Here is a 22,152-nt window from a genome sequence, read left to right as displayed (position 1 = left end):
GTTCAATGAAATTTTCTCAAGATATATACATGTTGGTCATGAGGATGAGGTGTCGTATTTACACTAGGTATCTAATTCATGCCTTGTATACCCAAATGTTGGATACAGCTTCAACCATTCCCATGTTGTTGTCTGCAAGATACATCATCTTAGTTACGAAGTGGTATTCTGTAAATCCAAATTTTGTAAATATCTTTTTGATGAAGGGTTTGCAAATTATTGTAATAAGGTTTATGATCAACATAGAAGTTATTTTAACTACGATTACAAATATAGCAGTGATCATAGTTACACAATTGGAGTTACGACAATGGAGGAGGAAGAAGTGGGGAAAAGAAGTTAGGGTTTTCTCCTTAAAATCGTTAAATAAAGTAATATTGAAATCAGTTTCAATTTAGAGTTAACTCAACTAAATAGTTATGAATCGGTGGGAACTCGTTAAAAATATTTGGGTTATGATTTGGGTTCTCGTTTAATTTGATAATTTTGTGCCGGTTATAGTTAAGATGGGTTATGGTTAATTGTTTTACATTTTTCAATTAACCAAAAGGACGAGGTGTCGTATTTACACTAGCTATCTAATTCATGCTTTGTATACCCAAATGTTGGGATACAACTTCAACCATACCCAATGCTAAATTCTCTATATAAAAATAGAGTTTTTTCGAGCGTTGTGGTTAACCGGAGTTTCTGGTTGATTCTGACTCCACCATAATATCTTTTTTTGGTAATTTTATAATATTTTTAGTTCACAATATATTCTCGACCGATCACAACAAACAAACGGTTAACTAAATATAATAAAATCTATACATTTCCAAAAATGTTTAAAAAATCCAATACATTTAATCCTAACAATTAAATTCACAAACAAAATAAATAAAAAAAGATTGTACCAACAAAATTAAAATAAATTAACATCTAATAAAAAAATTGTTAATCACGATTTCATCACAAAATTAAATCAATTACAAAATCATAAGAAAAATGTCCAATGTCCGATTACAATTTTTGATAATTAAACTAATCTTAATTACAATTCCAAGCTATTAGTTAATATTAAAACTAACTCTAACTGAGATTACATTTACAATTCGAAAAAAATATGAACTTTGATCAAAGTTTATAAATCAATATACATAGAGTTGTGAATGCTTACCGGATCAAAACGTGCTACCCGTTCTGAAAAAAGCGATTGTTAATCCTGTTCAATAGTTCAAAATAAAACCGTCAATAAAAAACATGGAAATATCATAACATGATTTAAACAAAACTAAAAATGAGAAACCAAAAAACCTCGATAAGAAAGTATAATCGAGCAAAATGAATATTGGTTTCAACATTATTTTTCTTAATATTACTTTATTTAACGTGTAGAAGATACTCAATAATTTATAGGAAAAATATCTCAAAAAAAAGTATAGTTGTCCAAAAATAATATTAATAATTTATTTATCTTATAGGTAAATATGCTAAATATATTATGTGTGAAAAAATAATATTTTTCCCAAATTTTGTTATGGAAATTTAATATACAGATCAAGAAATATATAAATATGACAGATTTATATTATTTTTAAAGCAAGTATCTGCATATAATTGTACGAATATGTAAACAAATATTTATATATGTATTAATATATATATTATTTACAAAGCAAAGTTGATTTCTTATGGCATTTTTGTGGGTTTGGTAACTCTATGTAAAGCATTCGTGCAAAATCAAAATTTTATGGTTTCCACGTTGCTTCTCTTTTTTATGATTATTTTGTTCCCTTTCTTGCTATTTAGATTGTTTTTAATCTGATCCATTTTTGTTTTCTATTTTGAATGTATCCTAGATCGGGCACCTGTTATAAATGTACGTTGAAGCGGCGCATAAGTCAAAGAATTTAAAGGTATAAATTATTCGGCAAATATTTTTCTAAATTAAAAACAATAACTATCTTTTGATTGGAATGTCTAAAGGATGCATACAATAGATTGTTTTTAATCTGATTGACTTTTGTTTTCTGTTTTGAATGTATTCTCGATCGTGCACCTGTTATAAATGTACGTTGGAGCGGTGCATAAGTCAAAGAATTTAAAGGTATAAATCATTCCGCGAATATTTTTGTAAATGAAAAACAATACTCCCTCTGTTTCTGAAAGACCGTCCTCTATTCCATTTTGGTCTGTTTCAAAATTGTGTCCAGCTTCTGTTTATAGTTATATTTTTGTAATAAACTCTCTAATATACTCTTAAAGTTTTATATTCATAAATTCTTTTTTAATGGTCCCAATCTAAAATATTAATGAGATTTGTTTAATTAAGGAAACAAATATATCCTTCATTCCTTTTAGCTTTCTTTTTTTATTTTCTATTTGCAATCCCATAACAATTTTTGATAGTTTTTATTACTAACATTTTTTTCCAAATAAATTAGGCAAGTAACCAAGGGTATGCATGTAAACTACTACGGTCTCCTTAATATTTTGACAAACTCAAAGCGGACTGTCTTTTGGAAACGGAGGGAGTAATTATTTTTTGATTAGTACGTCTAAAGGATGTATAAAAGCTTATTAATGTATATTCATAATGTCGCTGCTTCATGCTTATTGCTAGATCAAAAAATTAAGGTTTGTTTAATCAACACAGATCATGTTCAATAATTGTTCTTTTTTTTTTTTCATTTTTAGTATGTTTTTCGTTGCTGGTCGACTAATCAACAATTTTACGATTATTAAGGTTTGTTTAATCTCAACACATATCATATTCAATAATTATTCTTTTGTTTTTATTTTTCGTTTTTAGTATTTTTTTTGTTGTTGGTAACAAAAGAGATCTTTGCACGGATTTTATGATTATTAAGGTAACAAAAGAGATATTTGCAAGGATTGATAGTATGGATCAATAAAATTGTTGTGATACTACACGGTCTCAATAATTTGGGTGGTGAAAGATCGAGTTTGTCTTTTTATCGGTTCAAATAATTTCTAGCATGCTTTCTTTTTTTGTTTTCCTCCTTCTCGTGAGGTTTGGCCTGTACCCCTCATTATGTTTGCTTTTCCTTTTATTAATGAAATCTCCACGCGAGTTTTTCGAAGAAAAAAAAGATCAATAAAATTGTTGGCGCAATCTCTTAGTTGTATGGAGATCATGTCTAACGAAAAATGTGTCTCTTGGTTGTAAGATCGGCATTAATGAAAAAAATTGTTGAAATAGCACTAGCTCCAAAGAGGCGCTGAACTTAGTGGTGTATCCAACCCAACTGTCAATGCCTCATCCAAAATATCTACTGAAACAGTAAAATTCTTTTTGGTTAAGTTCTGAAGCTTTCAAATACTATAACGGTGATACCTTTTTTTACCGTACATAGGGGAATTAACGGTTTTCCTTTGGTAGAGTAATAATATTGTGATACCCAATGATTAGAATTTTGTCCTTTGGTGCGCACCGACGAACTCTTTTCTAAAACCACAAATACATTCCTGCAAGCAATGCTAACCGCACTTTCTATAACGAATAATGAGATTCCACAAAACATAAGACCAATAGCCAGAAAAATTAGAAAATCTTTAATATTCCTTACGAGTATATTTTCTTTTAAGGTCAACATATTGGAGGAAGAAAAATGAAATCGATAAGTACTATCATTTATTTTCTTCTACGCATGACTCTTATCTGCATCATATCAAATACCATATAATTGTACGCATTGTAGTTCAATCTAAAACAAATATTATAATAATTTATGGTGTGTACGATTGTTTGAGGCTCTCATACATGCGAAGGAGCAATATTAGACTATAGTGTGGTTACTGCTAGATATGGCACATATATTGTGTAGCTAGATGTTTTGGAGAATACATAAAAGATAACTATGGTAGTAGAATGCAAGCTTCTTATCCTCTAAACAAATTTTGATATAATCACTAGGCTTATTCCTATGCATGTAGAATCATTATAGTTGTTTTATATATGCACTCATTATGGGTATGCCAAATTGCCAAACAGATATGCTTCTATGTCAAATATAACATATATACAAACATATGCTATGGAGTCGGGCGATAGAGACTCTATCGCTCAGTGGTCTTTCCATCTCCGAATAATTTTATATATGATATATAATTTCTCTTTCTCTCATACTTTTTAATTATTCTAATATACTTTTATATTTAAAGGGTCCCACTAAATATATTATAATACTAAAATTTTTATAAATACCCCGCCACACGAACATAAATATATTTTTTATTCATTATGGTCCCACCGAACATAATTAAATTTATATTTTTAATCAAAATTTTCCATATTTACCATATGAGGAAAACTTATTTTCCATGTCACATGGCATTTCAAACAAATTTTTTCGACATGTACCGAGCTTCACTATCACACTCAAAAAGTGGCTCATAAACTTAACCAAAATTGATGAATTCTTGGAGAGTTCATAGTCGTGACTCAAAAGGTACATTTTATTTATTCAAATGGATGAGAACTGGGAACGACACAAGGTTTACACAACGCCTGATTATACTTGAGAGTAGAATTTTTGGTGAAAATGAAAATCTAACATACATTGGCATTTCAAATACATCGGATGGACCAACAAATTTGAAAATTATCTTCATCAAGAAGAATAATTCACGGGATGTGTGTCAATACATATCTGATAATACCGGATTATATTATACCGTATTGTTCACCAATCAGTGGCCTACAACATGTGATTGGTGAATACAAATCTATTATGATTTAGTTTTAAATTTGTTTCCTTTTGGACTAATTATTTAGAGTTTCTCTATTATTTTTTTGCTGAATTTTAGGTTGTTTTTTCTTAAGAATAACTTTGTTTGATATTTTAGGAACTACAAGTATGCATGTATTGTTTTGATAGATTTTTTCTAAGTCACGAATTCATTAGTTCCAACTTCCAGCATTATGGAGTAGTTTTTCCTGTCATATTATGGAGCGATTTTGCAGATCATATGGATGTTTTGTGGAGTTAGCTAGCAATGATACCTTTTGAAAAATCCTTACAGAACAATCACCTTTCACATCAATTGTTGCTTAACAAGTTATTTAACAAATTAAGACCATTTTCTTAACCTTAATTAAGTTGATGAATACTCACAATTCTCATGGTGCAATTCAGTCTTTACCCTGGCACTCTGTAAATGCATTGATCTCGCTGAGACCTATCACTCTTACCAAATGTGCATAAATGTACATTTTCTAAATAATCGAGACCAAATATCTTTAAAATCCAAACAACATATAGAAACAATTCTCAGTAGTCAACAAAAATATATATGTCCAACCCTAATTATCTTCTTTATAAAAACCACAAATCAGAGGTTTTAAAATATGATGGTGCGCGTTTCGAAAGAAAACACGTAATGGAGCTGAAAGAATTACATTTTTATCTTCTTAAACTACTCGAGGAAAATGGTATGTTTTTTCGGTGTGGCTACGATGTGGTCGGGCCACATACTTCAAGTATGTGGTCCCTCTTTAAATGATGACACGTCGCATAAAGTAAGAAATTTTTTGGAAAACAGTTTTATTACCTAACTGCTGTTCTTTTTTCATTCTATAACTTCCTACTTTTTCTTAAAAAGTGAAACAATTAAGGGGATTTAGAGGGGGCAAGTTTTTTAGTTAAATAGGTGTCAGAAAATGAAGAGGGGCCGCATACAAAATGGATTTGGCTTGACCACATCGTAGCCGGGGCGATGTTTTTTCCTTGTTAAACTGCTTAGGACAATTAAATCATGTAAGTAGAAAACAGTTCATGTAATGGAGCATCGAAAAGCTCTGGAAAAAGGTATCGGGAATTAGATATCCTAATAATTACTACCTTCGTACCGATATTTTTCAAGAAGTACAATGATACATTTACATAATATTGTGAAGGAGAACAACCTAGAAGATTTTTTAGCAATATTTAATGATTTGAGGATAATAAATATTTTTTTTTCTATTTGTTGTTTTTTTGGTTTCAACATGGGAACCAAGACAAAGAGAAAATGAAGAATATTTGTGTCCAAGATAGCGACCATTCCTAATAGGGACAGCGAAGAGGTGGAAAAGTGTTAGCCAAGAAAAATAAGATGTCAAAGAATGCTCAAAGAATTTCATTTTCAATGCATTGTCTCCCACAAAATTCATATTTGTTTTATCCTTTTTTTTGTTTTATTTTCTTGGGCACCAACTTAAATATTAGCTTATTGCTTTTTACCATTTTTGTTTTTATAATTTTTAGGTTTTGGTAGAAATTAGTTTTAAACATCAGCACAAAATTTCACAAAGAAATAAACCCGTGCATCGTACGGGTGATAAACTAGTTATTTAAAACAATGAACTATATTTAAGAGAGGCCAGCTTTAAATAGTTTAGCAGTGGGGAATTGTTTTACATTTTTTTTTTTCAATATCCGGTCCTTTGCAAGAACCAATGAGGTATAGGACTTCCCACATTTCCACTTAAGTATATTCTTGTTTTTTATTTTTATTTTTCTTAGCTAAGTGTATGTTGAGTGTACACGCAACCAATTGATAAATTAACCCAAGTTAGGTTTCCTGTTTCCAGTTGATATTACTTAAGTATATGTGTACGCAGGTCAATCTTCTATATATATAATATAACCACATGTGATTGTGAGCATATCACTTGCTGGATTCCGATAATTATTTCAAATCATCACTGAAGCGGCCATGGCTGACGCAATGGGGTTTGAAGCTGAAATCAAGTGCTCCGCCGATATGTTTTATGGATTTTTCAAGAACAAAATAACCCAACTCGCGAATCACTTTCCGGAAACTTATAAGAGCATTCAGGTTATCAAAGGAGATGGACCTAGTGTTGGCAGTGCCTGGCTCTGGAAACTGGAACTCGGTATTTAAGAAGCTATAACACATACATATTTTTGTTTTAATTGTTTTCGTTTCAAAAATTATATGCCTGTAACTTGGTTTTTCATGAACAGGTGGTCGTTTCATCACAGAGAAGTCCGAGATGATAGCTGTGAACAGTGAAAATAGATCCATTACTTGGAACTTTTTGGAGGGAGGAGACGTGATGAATCTTTACAGAAGCTTTCAGATCAAACTGGTCTCAGTTACTCCGACTGGTCAGGGATCCTGTTTGGTGAAATGGTCTGTAATTTTTGAGAACGCCAAAGGAGATCTCCCTATTCCAAATGCTTTTATCAACTTGCTGCATTTGATTTCCATAGAGTTGCCTTCTCGGATACTCAGACAGGGTTAAACATCTCTATATGTACGCATGAATGTATCCACCACGATTTTGCAATAAAAGCTGTGTAGAGATACTACATAACATCAGTACAAAGTTGTATGACTTCTTAAGTGTATGTCCAATAGTAAATCTTCCATGTGATCTAATATTATCATGGTAACCCAAGATATGCATGGTGACTTAAAATCCGTGTACATTGCTTGCTAAGTTTCCACATAATCGGCCTCCGATATGAAATCCACCTTTGCATTTAAAATCTGCCTCAGTTTAGAACATTTCATCTTAGGAGATGGAGTGATTGATCATTGATTGACCTGCTGGTAGTGGAATTGAAAAACAGTAGAAATGGTCCCTGGTATATGCTGAGGTGCATGTTAAATCATATCTCTATAACCTTTATCGGCATGATAATTTTCCAAATTAAATAAAATAGGTTGGCAACGGGAATTCCCTTTACATTTTTTTTATGGTTCTATTTGCATTACCAAGATACGGCCCCTTCCAAGAACCAATTAGGTATAAGAGTGCCGATATTTCAACTCAAGGGTATGCAATTCTTTTCTATTTCTGGATAGAACTTTGAAAGTAGCTAGAGAAACTTGGGTGGACGTAGACTGTGAATGCAACGAGCTGATAAATACACAAATTAGGGTTTCCTTCTATATCATTATGTGCACGCCATCAATCTTAATCAGTCCTAATTAACGGACCTAGAACCGTATTAACCCATCTTGAAACTACTAATGCCCAACGTTATTTATCTTCTTAATAAAATATTTGCAACCATTTCGACCCGTTAGCAACACCTGATGAATCACATGCCTCAAATAATTAGATGAGCTAATCTAGTCAGCTGAAGATTTAAGATGTTATTAATTAACAAAGAAAAGAAAAATCAACAAAGGGAACTACATACATCAGGGAAATAATTGACAAAGAAAAGAAAAATCAGCAGAAGATGCAAATATTGCACACTTACAAAAGAAAAAGAAATGTCAACCGAAAATCTGATTTCTTAGCATGCCCTCTGCTTACCTTATTTAAATAGCCGCCAACTAAACAAATGAAACAAATACATGTAATTATCAGTTCCAAATGCTTATTACAGAGAAAAATTGGAATTTGACAAAGAACACATCCTTGCAACAAAAGAAATTCAGTATCCAAAAGTATTTGCACCTGCTCAGTCTGAAACAAAAGCAACTACAAATAGTTTTGCTTATAACAATCATTAAAAATAATATGAATACACAAAGCATTAAGGCAATCGCTGTCTATGGGAGTCGAACCCACAACCTCATGACTTAAAGCCATGCACTCTTCGTGTTGAGCTAAGACAGCAAAAGATAGAGGAAGCCTCCATCTGGCCATGACAACCATGGTGGCATGTTGATCAAAGGTTCTTGCGGGTATTTGTTACCCAAGCTCTATTACAGATGTGATCTTAGGCTTAAGATAAGAAACTTGAATTATTACCTATAGAGTAAATATTCACCAATCCATCGAAAACATTTACTCGATCACTAAGAAACTTGAAATAAAACTACATGATCATAGTCTAGTCTGTGACTCTATCAGCAACATGAATCATACCTATAGATGATTCATAAACAAAATATAACATTTAAATAGAGATACCAACCTTGGAATTGTTGAGGTCTTCCTGAGATTTTTCAATTGATGCAGCCTAAGAATCATCAACCTATTTTTCCATCTAGCTTCTTTCTCTGGCAATACACAGCTATCTATGTACAAATACCCAGGTAATAGACCATAAAATAAGAATCCCAACCAAAACAAAACAAAAAAATAATTTGTCCAAATACCATAAAATACCCAGGTAACAGACCATAAAATAATTTGTACAAATACCATAAAATAATTTGTACATAGATACCATAAAAAAAGATCAATAAAATTGTTGGCGCAATCTCTTAGTTGTATGGAGATCATGTCTAACGAAAAATGTGTCTCTTGGTTGTAAGATCGGCATTAATGAAAAAAATTGTTGAAATAGCACTAGCTCCAAAGAGGCGCTGAACTTAGTGGTGTATCCAACCCAACTGTCAAGGCCTCATCCAAAATATCTACTGAAACAGTAAAATTCTTTTTGGTTAAGTTCTGAAGCTTTCAAATACTACAACGGTGATACCTTTTTTTACCGTACATAGGGGAATTAACGGTTTTTCTTTGGTAGAGTAATAATATTGTGATACCCAATGATTAGAATTTTGTCCTTTGGTGCGCACCGACGAACTCTTTTCTAAAACCACAAATGCATTCCTGCAAGCAATGCTAACCGCACTTTCTATAACGAATAATAAGATTCCACAAAACATAAGACCAATAGCCAGAAAAATTAGAAAATATTTAATATTCCTTACGAGTATATTTTCTTTTAAGGTCAACATATTGGAGGAAGAAAAATGAAATCGATAAGTACTATCATTTATTTTCTTCTACGCATGACTCTTATCTGCATCATATCAAATACCATATAATTGTACGCATTGTAGTTCAATCTAAAACAAATATTATAATAATTTATGGTGTGTACGATTGTTTGAGGCTCTCATACATGCGAAGGAGCAATATTAGACTATAGTGTGGTTACTGCTAGATATGGCACATATATTGTGTAGCTAGATGTTTTGGAGAATACATAAAAGATAACTATGGTAGTAGAATGCAAGCTTCTTATCCTCTAAACAAATTTTGATATAATCACTAGGCTTATTCCTATGCATGTAGAATCATTATAGTTGTTTTATATATGCACTCATTATGGGTATGCCAAATTGCCAAACAAATATGCTTCTATGTCAAATATAACATATATACAAACATATGCTATGGAGTCGGGCGATAGAGACTCTATCGCTCAGTGGTCTTTCCATCTCCGAATAATTTTATATATATGATATATAATTTCTCTTTCTCTCATACTTTTTAATTATTCTAATGTACTTTTATATTTAAAGGGTCCCACTAAATATATTATAATACTAAAATTTTTATAAATACCCCACCACACAAACATAAATATATTTTTTATTCATTATGGTCCCACCGAACATAATTAAATTTATATTTTTAATCAAAATTTTCCATATTTACCATATGAGGAAAACTTATTTTCCATGTCACATGGCATTTCAAACAAATTTTTTCGACATGTACCGAGCTTCACTATCACACTCAAAAAGTGGCTCATAAACTTAACCAAAATTGATGAATTCTTGGAGAGTTCATAGTCGTGACTCAAAAGGTACATTTTATTTATTCAAATGGATGAGAACTGGGAACGACACAAGGTTTACACAACGCCTGATTATACTTGAGAGTAGAATTTTTGGTGAAAATGAAAATCTAACATACATTGGCATTTCAAATACATCGGATGGACCAACAAATTTGAAAATTATCTTCATCAAGAAGAATAATTCACGGGATGTGTGTCAATACATATCTGATAATACCGGATTATATTATACCGTATTGTTCACCAATCAGTGGCCTACAACATGTGATTGGTGAATACAAATCTATTATGATTTAGTTTTAAATTTGTTTCCTTTTGGACTAATTATTTAGAGTTTCTCTATTATTTTTTTGCTGAATTTTAGGTTGTTTTTTCATAAGAATAACTTTGTTTGATATTTTAGGAACTACAAGTATGCATGTATTGTTTTGATAGATTTTTTCTAAGTCACGAATTCATTAGTTCCAACTTCCAGCATTATGGAGTAGTTTTTCCTGTCATATTATGGAGCCATTTTGCAGATCATATGGATGTTTTGTGGAGTTAGCTAGCAATGATACCTTTTGAAAAATCCTTGCAGAACAATCACCTTTCACATCAATTGTTGCTTAACAAGTTATTTAACAAATTAAGACCATTTTCTTAACCTTAATTAAGTTGATGAATACTCACAATTCTCATGGTGCAATTCAGTCTTTACCCTGGCACTCTGTAAATGCATTGATCTCGCTGAGACCTATCACTCTTACCAAATGTGCATAAATGTACATTTTCTAAATAATCGAGACCAAATATCTTTAAAATCCAAACAACATATAGAAACAATTCTCAGTAGTCAACAAAAATATATATGTCCAACCCTAATTATCTTCTTTATAAAAACCACAAATCAGAGGTTTTAAAATATGATGGTGCGCGTTTCGAAAGAAAACACGTAATGGAGCTGAAAGAATTACATTTTTATCTTCTTAAACTACTCGAGGAAAATGGTATGTTTTTTCGGTGTGGCTACGATGTGGTCGGGCCACATACTTCAAGTATGTGGTCCCTCTTTAAATGATGACACGTCGCATAAAGTAAGAAATTTTTTGGAAAACAGTTTTATTACCTAACTGCTGTTCTTTTTTCATTTTATAACTTCCTATTTTTTCTTAAAAAGTGAAACAATTAAGGGGATTTAGAGGGGGCAAGTTTTTTAGTTAAATAGGTGTCAGAAAATGAAGAGGGGCCGCATACAAAATGGATTTGGCCTGACCACATCGTAGCCGGGGCGATGTTTTTTCCTTGTTAAACTGCTTAGGACAATTAAATCATGTAAGTAGAAAACAGTTCATGTAATGTAACATCGAAAAGCTCTGGAAAAAGGTATCGGGAATTAGATATCCTAATAATTACTACCTTCGTACCGATATTTTTCAAGAAGTACAATGATACATTTACATAATATTATGAAGGAGAACAACCTAGAAGATTTTTTGGCAATATTTAATGATTTGAGGATAATAAATATTTTTTTTATATTTGTTGTTTTTTTGGTTTCAACATGGGAACCAAGACAAAGAGAAAATGAAGAATATTTGTGTCCAAGATAGCGACCATTCCTAATAGGGACAGTGAAGAGGTGGAAGAGTGTTAGCCAAGAAAAATAAGATGTCAAAGAATGCTCAAAGAATTTCATTTTCAATGCATTGTCTCCCACAAAATTCATATTTGTTTTATCCTTTTTTTTGTTTTATTTTCTTGGGCACCAACTTAAATATTAGCTTATTGCTTTTTACCATTTTTGTTTTTATAATTTTTAGGTTTTGGTAGAAATTAGTTTTAAACATAAGCACAAAATTTCACAAAGAAATAAACCCGTGCATCGCACGGGTGATAAACTAGTTATTTAAAACAATGAACTATATTTAAGAGAGGCCAGCTTTAAATAGTTTAGCAGTGGGGAATTGTTTTACATTTTTTTTTTCAATATCCGGTCCTTTGCAAGAACCAATGAGGTATAGGACTTCCCACATTTCCACTTAAGTATATTCTTGTTTTTTATTTTTATTTTTCTTAGCTAAGTGTATGTTGAGTGTACACGCAACCAATTGATAAATTAACCCAAGTTAGGTTTCCTGTTTCCAGTTGATATTACTTAAGTATATGTGTACGCAGGTCAATCTTCTATATATATAATATAACCACATGTGATTGTGAGCATATCACTTGCTGGATTCCGATAATTATTTCAAATCATCACTGAAGCGGCCATGGCTGACGCAATGGGGTTTGAAGCTGAAATCAAGTGCTCCGCCGATATGTTTTATGGATTTTTCAAGAACAAAATAACCCAACTCGCGAATCACTTTCCGGAAACTTATAAGAGCATTCAGGTTATCAAAGGAGATGGACCTAGTGTTGGCAGTGCCTGGCTCTGGAAACTGGAACTCGGTATTTAAGAAGCTATAACACATACATATTTTTGTTTTAATTGTTTTCGTTTCAAAAATTATATGCCTGTAACTTGGTTTTTCATGAACAGGTGGTCGTTTCATCACAGAGAAGTCCGAGATGATAGCTGTGAACAGTGAAAATAGATCCATTACTTGGAACTTTTTGGAGGGAGGAGACGTGATGAATCTTTACAGAAGCTTTCAGATCAAACTGGTCTCAGTTACTCCGACTGGTCAGGGATCCTGTTTGGTGAAATGGTCTGTAATTTTTGAGAACGCCAAAGGAGATCTCCCTATTCCAAATGCTTTTATCAACTTGCTGCATTTGATTTCCATAGAGTTGCCTTCTCGGATACTCAGACAGGGTTAAACATCTCTATATGTACGCATGAATGTATCCACCACGATTTTGCAATAAAAGCTGTGTAGAGATACTACATAACATCAGTACAAAGTTGTATGACTTCTTAAGTGTATGTCCAATAGTAAATCTTCCATGTGATCTAATATTATCATGGTAACCCAAGATATGCATGGTGACTTAAAATCCGTGTACATTGCTTGCTAAGTTTCCACATAATCGGCCTCCGATATGAAATCCACCTTTGCATTTAAAATCTGCCTCAGTTTAGAACATTTCATCTTAGGAGATGGAGTGATTGATCATTGATTGACCTGCTGGTAGTGGAATTGAAAAACAGTAGAAATGGTCCCTGGTATATGCTGAGGTGCATGTTAAATCATATCTCTATAACCTTTATCGGCATGATAATTTTCCAAATTAAATAAAATAGGTTGGCAACGGGAATTCCCTTTACATTTTTTTTATGGTTCTATTTGCATTACCAAGATACGGCCCCTTCCAAGAACCAATTAGGTATAAGAGTGCCGATATTTCAACTCAAGGGTATGCAATTCTTTTCTATTTCTGGATAGAACTTTGAAAGTAGCTAGAGAAACTTGGGTGGATGTAGACTGTGAATGCAACGAGCTGATAAATACACAAATTAGGGTTTCCTTCTATATCATTATGTGCACGCCATCAATCTTAATCAGTCCTAATTAACGGACCTAGAACCGTATTAACCCATCTTGAAACTACTAATGCCCAACGTTATTTATCTTCTTAATAAAATATTTGCAACCATTTCGACCCGTTAGCAACACCTGATGAATCACATGCCTCAAATAATTAGATGAGCTAGTCTAGTCAGCTGAAGATTTAAGATGTCATTAATTAACAAAGAAAAGAAAAATCAACAAAGGGAACTACATACATCAGGGAAATAATTGACAAAGAAAAGAAAAATCAGCAGAAGATGCAAATATTGCACACTTACAAAAGAAAAAGAAATGTCAACCGAAAATCTGATTTCTTAGCATGCCCTCTGCTTACCTTATTTAAATAGCCTCCAACTAAACAAATGAAACAAATACATGTAATCATCAGTTCCAAATGCTTATTACAAAGAAAAAATGGAATTTGACAAAGCACACATCCTTGCAACAAAAGAAATTCAGTATCCAAAAGTATTTGCACCTGCTCAGTCTGAAATAAAAGCAACTACAAATAGTTTTGCTTATAACAATCATTAAGAATAATTAAGGCAATCGCTCTCTATGGGAGTCGAACCCACAACCTCCTGACTTAAAGCCATGCACTCTTCGTGTTGACCTAAGACAGCAAAAGATAGAGGAAGCCTCCATCTGGCCATGACAACCATGGTGGCATGTTGATCAAAGGTTCTTGCGGGTATTTGTTACCCAAGCTCTATTACAGATGTGATCTTAGGCTTAAGATAAGAAACTTGAATTATTACCTATAGAGTAAATATTCACCAATCCATCGAAAACATTTACTCGATCACTAAGAAACTTGAAATAAAACTACATGATCATAGTCTAGTCTGTGACTCTATCAGCAACATGAATCATACCTATAGATGATTCATAAACAAAATATAACATTTAAATAGAGATACCAACCTTGGAATTGTTGAGGTCTTCCTGAGATTTTTCAATTGATGCAGCCTAAGAATCATCAACCTATTTTTCCATCTAGCTTCTTTCTCTGGCAATACACAGCTATCTATGTACAAATACCCAGGTAATAGACCATAAAATAAGAATCCCAACCAAAACAAAACAAAAAAATAATTTGTCCAAATACCATAAAATACCCAGGTAACAGACCATAAAATAATTTGTACAAATACCATAAAATAATTTGTACATAGATACCATAAAAAAAGATCAATAAAATTGTTGGCGCAATCTCTTAGTTGTATGGAGATCATGTCTAACGAAAAATGTGTCTCTTGATTGTAAGATCGGCATTAATGAAAAAAATTGTTGAAATAGCACTAGCTCCAAAGAGGCGCTGAACTTAGTGGTGTATCCAACCCAACTGTCAAGGCCTCATCCAAAATATCTACTGAAACAGTAAAATTCTTTTTGGTTAAGTTCTGAAGCTTTCAAATACTACAACGGTGATACCTTTTTTTACCGTACATAGGGGAATTAACGGTTTTTCTTTGGTAGAGTAATAATATTGTGATACCCAATGATTAGAATTTTGTCCTTTGGTGCGCACCGACGAACTCTTTTCTAAAACCACAAATGCATTCCTGCAAGCAATGCTAACCGCACTTTCTATAACGAATAATAAGATTCCACAAAACATAAGACCAATAGCCAGAAAAATTAGAAAATATTTAATATTCCTTACGAGTATATTTTCTTTTAAGGTCAACATATTGGAGGAAGAAAAATGAAATCGATAAGTACTATCATTTATTTTCTTCTACGCATGACTCTTATCTGCATCATATCAAATACCATATAATTGTACGCATTGTAGTTCAATCTAAAACAAATATTATAATAATTTATGGTGTGTACGAGTGTTTGAGGCTCTCATACATGCGAAGGAGCAATATTAGACGATAGTGTGGTTACTGCTAGATATGGCACATATATTGTGTAGCTAGATGTTTTGGAGAATACATAAAAGATAACTATGGTAGTAGAATGCAAGCTTCTTATCCTCTAAACAAATTTTGATATAATTACTAGGCTTATTCCTATGCATGTAGAATCATTATAGTTGTTTTATATATGCACTCATTATGGGTATGCCAAATTGCCAAACAGATATGCTTCTATGTCAAATATAACATATATACAAACATATGCTATGGAGTCGGGCGATAGAGACTCTATCGCTCAGTGGTCTTTCCATCTCCGAATAATTTTATATATGATATATAATTTCTCTTTCTCTCATACTTTTTAATTATTCTAATATACTTTTATATTTAAAGGGTCCCACTAAATATATTATAATACTAAAATTTTTATAAATACCCCGCCACACGAACATAAATATATTTTTTATTCATTATGGTCCCACCGAACATAATTAAATTTATATTTTTAATCAAAATTTTCCATATTTACCATATGAGGAAAACTTATTTTCCATATCACATGGCATTTCAAACAAATTTTTTCGACATGTACCGAGCTTCACTATCACACTCAAAAAGTGGCTCATAAACTTAACCAAAATTGATGAATTCTTGGAGAGTTCATAGTCGTGACTCAAAAGGTACATTTTATTTATTCAAATGGATGAGAACTGGGAACGACACAAGGTTTACACAACGCCTGATTATACTTGAGAGTAGAATTTTTGGTGAAAATGAAAATCTGACATACATTGGCATTTCAAATACATCGGATGGACCAACAAATTTGAAAATTATCTTCATCAAGAAGAATAATTCACGGGATGTGTGTCAATACATATCTGATAATACCGGATTATATTATACCGTATTGTTCACCAATCAGTGGCCTACAACATGTGATTGGTGAATACAAATCTATTATGATTTAGTTTTAAATTTGTTTCCTTTTGGACTAATTATTTAGAGTTTCTCTATTATTTTTTTGCTGAATTTTAGGTTGTTTTTTCATAAGAATAACTTTGTTTGATATTTTAGGAACTACAAGTATGCATGTATTGTTTTGATAGATTTTTTCTAAGTCACGAATTCATTAGTTCCAACTTCCAGCATTATGGAGTAGTTTTTCCTGTCATATTATGGAGCCATTTTGCAGATCATATGGATGTTTTGTGGAGTTAGCTAGCAATGATACCTTTTGAAAAATCCTTGCAGAACAATCACCTTTCACATCAATTGTTGCTTAACAAGTTATTTAACAAATTAAGACCATTTTCTTAACCTTAATTAAGTTGATGAATACTCACAATTCTCATGGTGCAATTCAGTCTTTACCCTGGCACTCTGTAAATGCATTGATCTCGCTGAGACCTATCACTCTTACCAAATGTGCATAAATGTACATTTTCTAAATAATCTAGACCAAATATCTTTAAAATCCAAACAACATATAGAAACAATTCTCAGTAGTCAACAAAAATATATATGTCCAACCCTAATTATCTTCTTTATAAAAACCACAAATCAGAGGTTTTAAAATATGATGGTGCGCGTTTCGAAAGAAAACACGTAATGGATCTGAAAGAATTACATTTTTATCTTCTTAAACTACTCGAGGAAAATGGTATGTTTTTTCGGTGTGGCTACGATGTGGTCGGGCCACATACTTCAAGTATGTGGTCCCTCTTTAAATGATGACACGTCGCATAAAGTAAGAAATTTTTTGGAAAACAGTTTTATTACCTAACTGCTGTTCTTTTTTCATTCTATAACTTCCTACTTTTTCTTAAAAAGTGAAACAATTAAGGGGATTTAGAGGGGGCAAGTTTTTTAGTTAAATAGGTGTCAGAAAATGAAGAGGGGCCGCATACAAAATGGATTTGGCCTGACCACATCGTAGCCGGGGCGATGTTTTTTCCTTGTTAAACTGCTTAGGACAATTAAATCATGTAAGTAGAAAACAATTCATGTAATGTAGCATCGAAAAGCTCTGGAAAAAGGTATCGGGAATTAGATATCCTAATAATTACTACCTTCGTACCGATATTTTTCAAGAAGTACAATGATACATTTACATAATATTGTGAAGGAGAACAACCTAGAAGATTTTTTGGCAATATTTAATGATTTGAGGATAATAAATATTTTTTTTTCTATTTGTTGTTTTTTTGGTTTCAACATGGGAACCAAGACAAAGAGAAAATGAAGAATATTTGTGTCCAAGATAGCGACCATTCCTAATAGGGACAGTGAAGAGGTGGAAAAGTGTTAGCCAAGAAAAATAAGATGTCAAAGAATGCTCAAAGAATTTCATTTTCAATGCATTGTCTCCCACAAAATTCATATTTGTTTTATCCTTTTTTTTGTTTTATTTTCTTGGGCACCAACTTAAATATTAGCTTATTGCTTTTTACCATTTTTGTTTTTATAATTTTTAGGTTTTGGTAGAAAATAGTTTTAAACATCAGCACAAAATTTCACAAAGAAATAAACCCGTGCATCGCACGGGTGATAAACTAGTTATTTAAAACAATGAACTATATTTAAGAGAGGCCAGCTTTAAATAGTTTAGCAGTGGGGAATTGTTTTACATTTTTTTTTTCAATATCCGGTCCTTTGCAAGAACCAATGAGGTATAGGACTTCCCACATTTCCACTTAAGTATATTCTTGTTTTTTATTTTTATTTTTCTTAGCTAAGTGTATGTTGAGTGTACACGCAACCAATTGATAAATTAACCCAAGTTAGGTTTCCTGTTTCCAGTTGATATTACTTAAGTATATGTGTACGCAGGTCAATCTTCTATATATATAATATAACCACATGTGATTGTGAGCATATCACTTGCTGGATTCCGATAATTATTTCAAATCATCACTGAAGCGGCCATGGCTGATGCAATGGGGTTTGAAGCTGAAATCAAGTGCGCCGCCGATATGTTTTATGGATTTTTCAAGAACAAAATAACCCAACTCGCGAATCACTTTCCGGAAACTTATAAGAGCATTCAGGTTATCAAAGGAGATGGACCTAGTGTTGGCAGTGCCTGGCTCTGGAAACTGGAACTCGGTATTTAAGAAGCTATAACACATACATATTTTTGTTTTAATTGTTTTCGTTTCAAAAATTATATGTCTGTAACTTGGTTTTTCATGAACAGGTGGTCGTTTCATCACAGAGAAGTCCGAGATGATAGCTGTGAACAGTGAAAATAGATCCATTACTTGGAACTTTTTGGAGGGAGGAGACGTGATGAATCTTTACAGAAGCTTTCAGATCAAACTGGTCTCAGTTACTCCGACTGGTCAGGGATCCTGTTTGGTGAAATGGTCTGTAATTTTTGAGAACGCCAAAGGAGATCTCCCTATTCCAAATGCTTTTATCAACTTGCTGCATTTGATTTCCATAGAGTTGCCTTCTCGGATACTCAGACAGGGTTAAACATCTCTATATGTACGCATGAATGTATCCACCACGATTTTGCAATAAAAGCTGTGTAGAGATACTACATAACATCAGTACAAAGTTGTATGACTTCTTAAGTGTATGTCCAATAGTAAATCTTCCATGTGATCTAATATTATCATGGTAACCCAAGATATGCATGGTGACTTAAAATCCGTGTACATTGCTTGCTAAGTTTCCACATAATCGGCCTCCGATATGAAATCCACCTTTGCATTTAAAATCTGCCTCAGTTTAGAACATTTCATCTTAGGAGATGGAGTGATTGATCATTGATTGACCTGCTGGTAGTGGAATTGAAAAACAGTAGAAATGGTCCCTGGTATATGCTGAGGTGCATGTTAAATCATATCTCTATAACCTTTATCGGCATGATAATTTTCCAAATTAAATAAAATAGGTTGGCAACGGGAATTCCCTTTACATTTTTTTTATGGTTCTATTTGCATTACCAAGATACGGCCCCTTCCAAGAACCAATTAGGTATAAGAGTGCCGATATTTCAACTCAAGGGTATGCAATTCTTTTCTATTTCTGGATAGAACTTTGAAAGTAGCTAGAGAAACTTGGGTGGATGTAGACTGTGAATGCAACCAGCTGATAAATACACAAATTAGGGTTTCCTTCTATATCATTATGTGCACGCCATCAATCTTAATCAGTCCTAATTAACGGACCTAGAACCGTATTAACCCATCTTGAAACTACTAATGCCCAACGTTATTTATCTTCTTAATAAAATATTTGCAACCATTTCGACCCGTTAGCAACACCTGATGAATCACATGCCTCAAATAATTAGATGAGCTAGTCTAGTCAGCTGAAAATTTAAGATGTCATTAATTAACAAAGAAAAGAAAAATCAACAAAGGGAACTACATACATCAGGGAAATAATTGATAAAGAAAAGAAAAATCAGCAGAAGATGCAAATATTGCACACTTACAAAAGAAAAAGAAATGTCAACCGAAAATCTGATTTCTTAGCATGCCCTCTGCTTACCTTATTTAAATAGCCGCCAACTAAACAAATGAAACAAATACATGTAATCATCAGTTCCAAATGCTTATTACAGAGAAAAATTGGAATTTGACAAAGAACACATCCTTGCAACAAAAGAAATTCAGTATCCAAAAGTATTTGCACCTGCTCAGTCTGAAACAAAAGCAACTACAAATAGTTTTGCTTATAACAATCATTAAAAATAATATGAATACACAAAGCATTAAGGCAATCGCTGTCTATGGGAGTCGAACCCACAACCTCATGACTTAAATCCATGCACTCTTCGTGTTGACCTAAGACAGCAAAAGATAGAGGAAGCCTCCATCTGGCCATGACAACCATGGTGGCATGTTGATCAAAGGTTCTTGCGGGTATTTGTTACCCAAGCTCTATTACAGATGTGATCTTAGGCTTAAGATAAGAAACTTGAATTATTACCTATAGAGTAAATATTCACCAATCCATCGAAAACATTTACTCGATCACTAAGAAACTTGAAATAAAACTACATGATCATAGTCTAGTCTGTGACTCTATCAGCAACATGAATCATACCTATAGATGATTCATAAACAAAATATAACATTTAAATAGAGATACCAACCTTGGAATTGTTGAGGTCTTCCTGAGATTTTTCAATTGATGCAGCCTAAGAATCATCAACCTATTTTTCCATCTAGCTTCTTTCTCTGGCAATACACAGCTATCTATGTACAAATACCCAGGTAATAGACCATAAAATAAGAATCCCAACCAAAACAAAACAAAAAAATAATTTGTCCAAATACCATAAAATACCCAGGTAACAGACCATAAAATAATTTGTACAAATACCATAAAATAATTTGTACATAGATACCATAAAAAAAGATCAATAAAATTGTTGGCGCAATCTCTTAGTTGTATGGAGATCATGTCTAACGAAAAATGTGTCTCTTGATTGTAAGATCGGCATTAATGAAAAAAATTGTTGAAATAGCACTAGCTCCAAAGAGGCGCTGAACTTAGTGGTGTATCCAACCCAACTGTCAAGGCCTCATCCAAAATATCTACTGAAACAGTAAAATTCTTTTTAGTTAAGTTCTGAAGCTTTCAAATACTATAACGGTGATACCTTTTTTTACCGTACATAGGGGAATTAACGGTTTTTCTTTGGTAGAGTAATAATATTGTGATACCCAATGATTAGAATTTTGTACTTTGGTGCGCACCGACGAACTCTTTTCTAAAACCACAAATACATTCCTGCAAGCAATGCTAACCGCACTTTCTATAACGAATAATGAGATTCCACAAAACATAAGACCAATAGCCAGAAAAATTAGAAAATCTTTAATATTCCTTACGAGTATATTTTCTTTTAAGGTCAAAATATTGGAGGAAGAAAAATGAAATCGATAAGTACTATCATTTATTTTCTTCTACGCATGACTCTTATCTGCATCATATCAAATACCATATAATTGTACGCATTGTAGTTCAATCTAAAACAAATATGATAATAATTTATGGTGTGTACGAGTGTTTGAGGCTCTCATACATGCGAAGGAGCAACATTAGACTATAGTGTGGTTACTGCTAGATATGGCACATATATTGTGTAGCTAGATGTTTTGGAGAATACATAAAAGATAACTATGGTAGTAGAATGCAAGCTTCTTATCCTCTAAACAAATTTTGATATAATCACTAGGCTTATTCCTATGCATGTAGAATCATTATAGTTGTTTTATATATGCACTCATTATGGGTATGCCAAATTGCCAAACA

General features: G+C 32.6%; 3 protein-coding genes across 3 annotated transcripts; all 3 read left to right on the top strand.

The window, feature by feature from the left end:
- Positions 1-6,647: 6,647 nt before the first annotated feature.
- LOC113329449 (major latex protein 146-like) lies at positions 6,648-7,453 on the top strand. The gene is made up of 2 exons (XM_026576322.1): positions 6,648-6,883; positions 6,975-7,453. The coding sequence occupies exons 1-2, from the start codon at positions 6,703-6,705 to the stop codon at positions 7,253-7,255; spliced, it is 462 nt and encodes a 153-aa protein (XP_026432107.1). The 5' UTR covers positions 6,648-6,702; the 3' UTR covers positions 7,256-7,453.
- Positions 7,454-12,705: 5,252 nt separating this feature from the next.
- On the top strand, positions 12,706-13,511 carry LOC113329447 (major latex protein 146-like). The gene is made up of 2 exons (XM_026576315.1): positions 12,706-12,941; positions 13,033-13,511. Exons 1-2 carry the CDS (start codon positions 12,761-12,763, stop codon positions 13,311-13,313), a joined length of 462 nt encoding a protein of 153 aa, XP_026432100.1. The 5' UTR covers positions 12,706-12,760; the 3' UTR covers positions 13,314-13,511.
- A 5,218-nt stretch (positions 13,512-18,729) lies between these two features.
- LOC113329446 (major latex protein 146-like) lies at positions 18,730-19,551 on the top strand. The gene is made up of 2 exons (XM_026576314.1): positions 18,730-18,981; positions 19,073-19,551. The coding sequence occupies exons 1-2, from the start codon at positions 18,801-18,803 to the stop codon at positions 19,351-19,353; spliced, it is 462 nt and encodes a 153-aa protein (XP_026432099.1). The 5' UTR covers positions 18,730-18,800; the 3' UTR covers positions 19,354-19,551.
- Positions 19,552-22,152: the final 2,601 nt, after the last annotated feature.

This window comes from Papaver somniferum, unplaced genomic scaffold, assembly GCF_003573695.1.
Source record: "Papaver somniferum cultivar HN1 unplaced genomic scaffold, ASM357369v1 unplaced-scaffold_117, whole genome shotgun sequence".
Taxonomy (NCBI): Eukaryota; Viridiplantae; Streptophyta; class Magnoliopsida; order Ranunculales; family Papaveraceae; genus Papaver; species Papaver somniferum.
Note: the sequence above shows the minus strand (reverse complement) of the source record. Positions and strands in the feature narration are given on the sequence as shown.

Excerpts from the sequence above, each read along its gene's own strand:
- LOC113329449 (XM_026576322.1), top strand. The coding sequence starts at position 6,703 with ATGGCTGACGCAATGGGGTTTGAAGCTGAAATCAAGTGCTCCGCCGAT. Across the intron at positions 6,884-6,974 it reads GCTCTGGAAACTGGAACTCG|GTGGTCGTTTCATCACAGAG; the intron begins GTATTTAAGAAG and ends TTTCATGAACAG.
- LOC113329447 (XM_026576315.1), top strand. The coding sequence starts at position 12,761 with ATGGCTGACGCAATGGGGTTTGAAGCTGAAATCAAGTGCTCCGCCGAT. Across the intron at positions 12,942-13,032 it reads GCTCTGGAAACTGGAACTCG|GTGGTCGTTTCATCACAGAG; the intron begins GTATTTAAGAAG and ends TTTCATGAACAG.
- LOC113329446 (XM_026576314.1), top strand. The coding sequence starts at position 18,801 with ATGGCTGATGCAATGGGGTTTGAAGCTGAAATCAAGTGCGCCGCCGAT. Across the intron at positions 18,982-19,072 it reads GCTCTGGAAACTGGAACTCG|GTGGTCGTTTCATCACAGAG; the intron begins GTATTTAAGAAG and ends TTTCATGAACAG.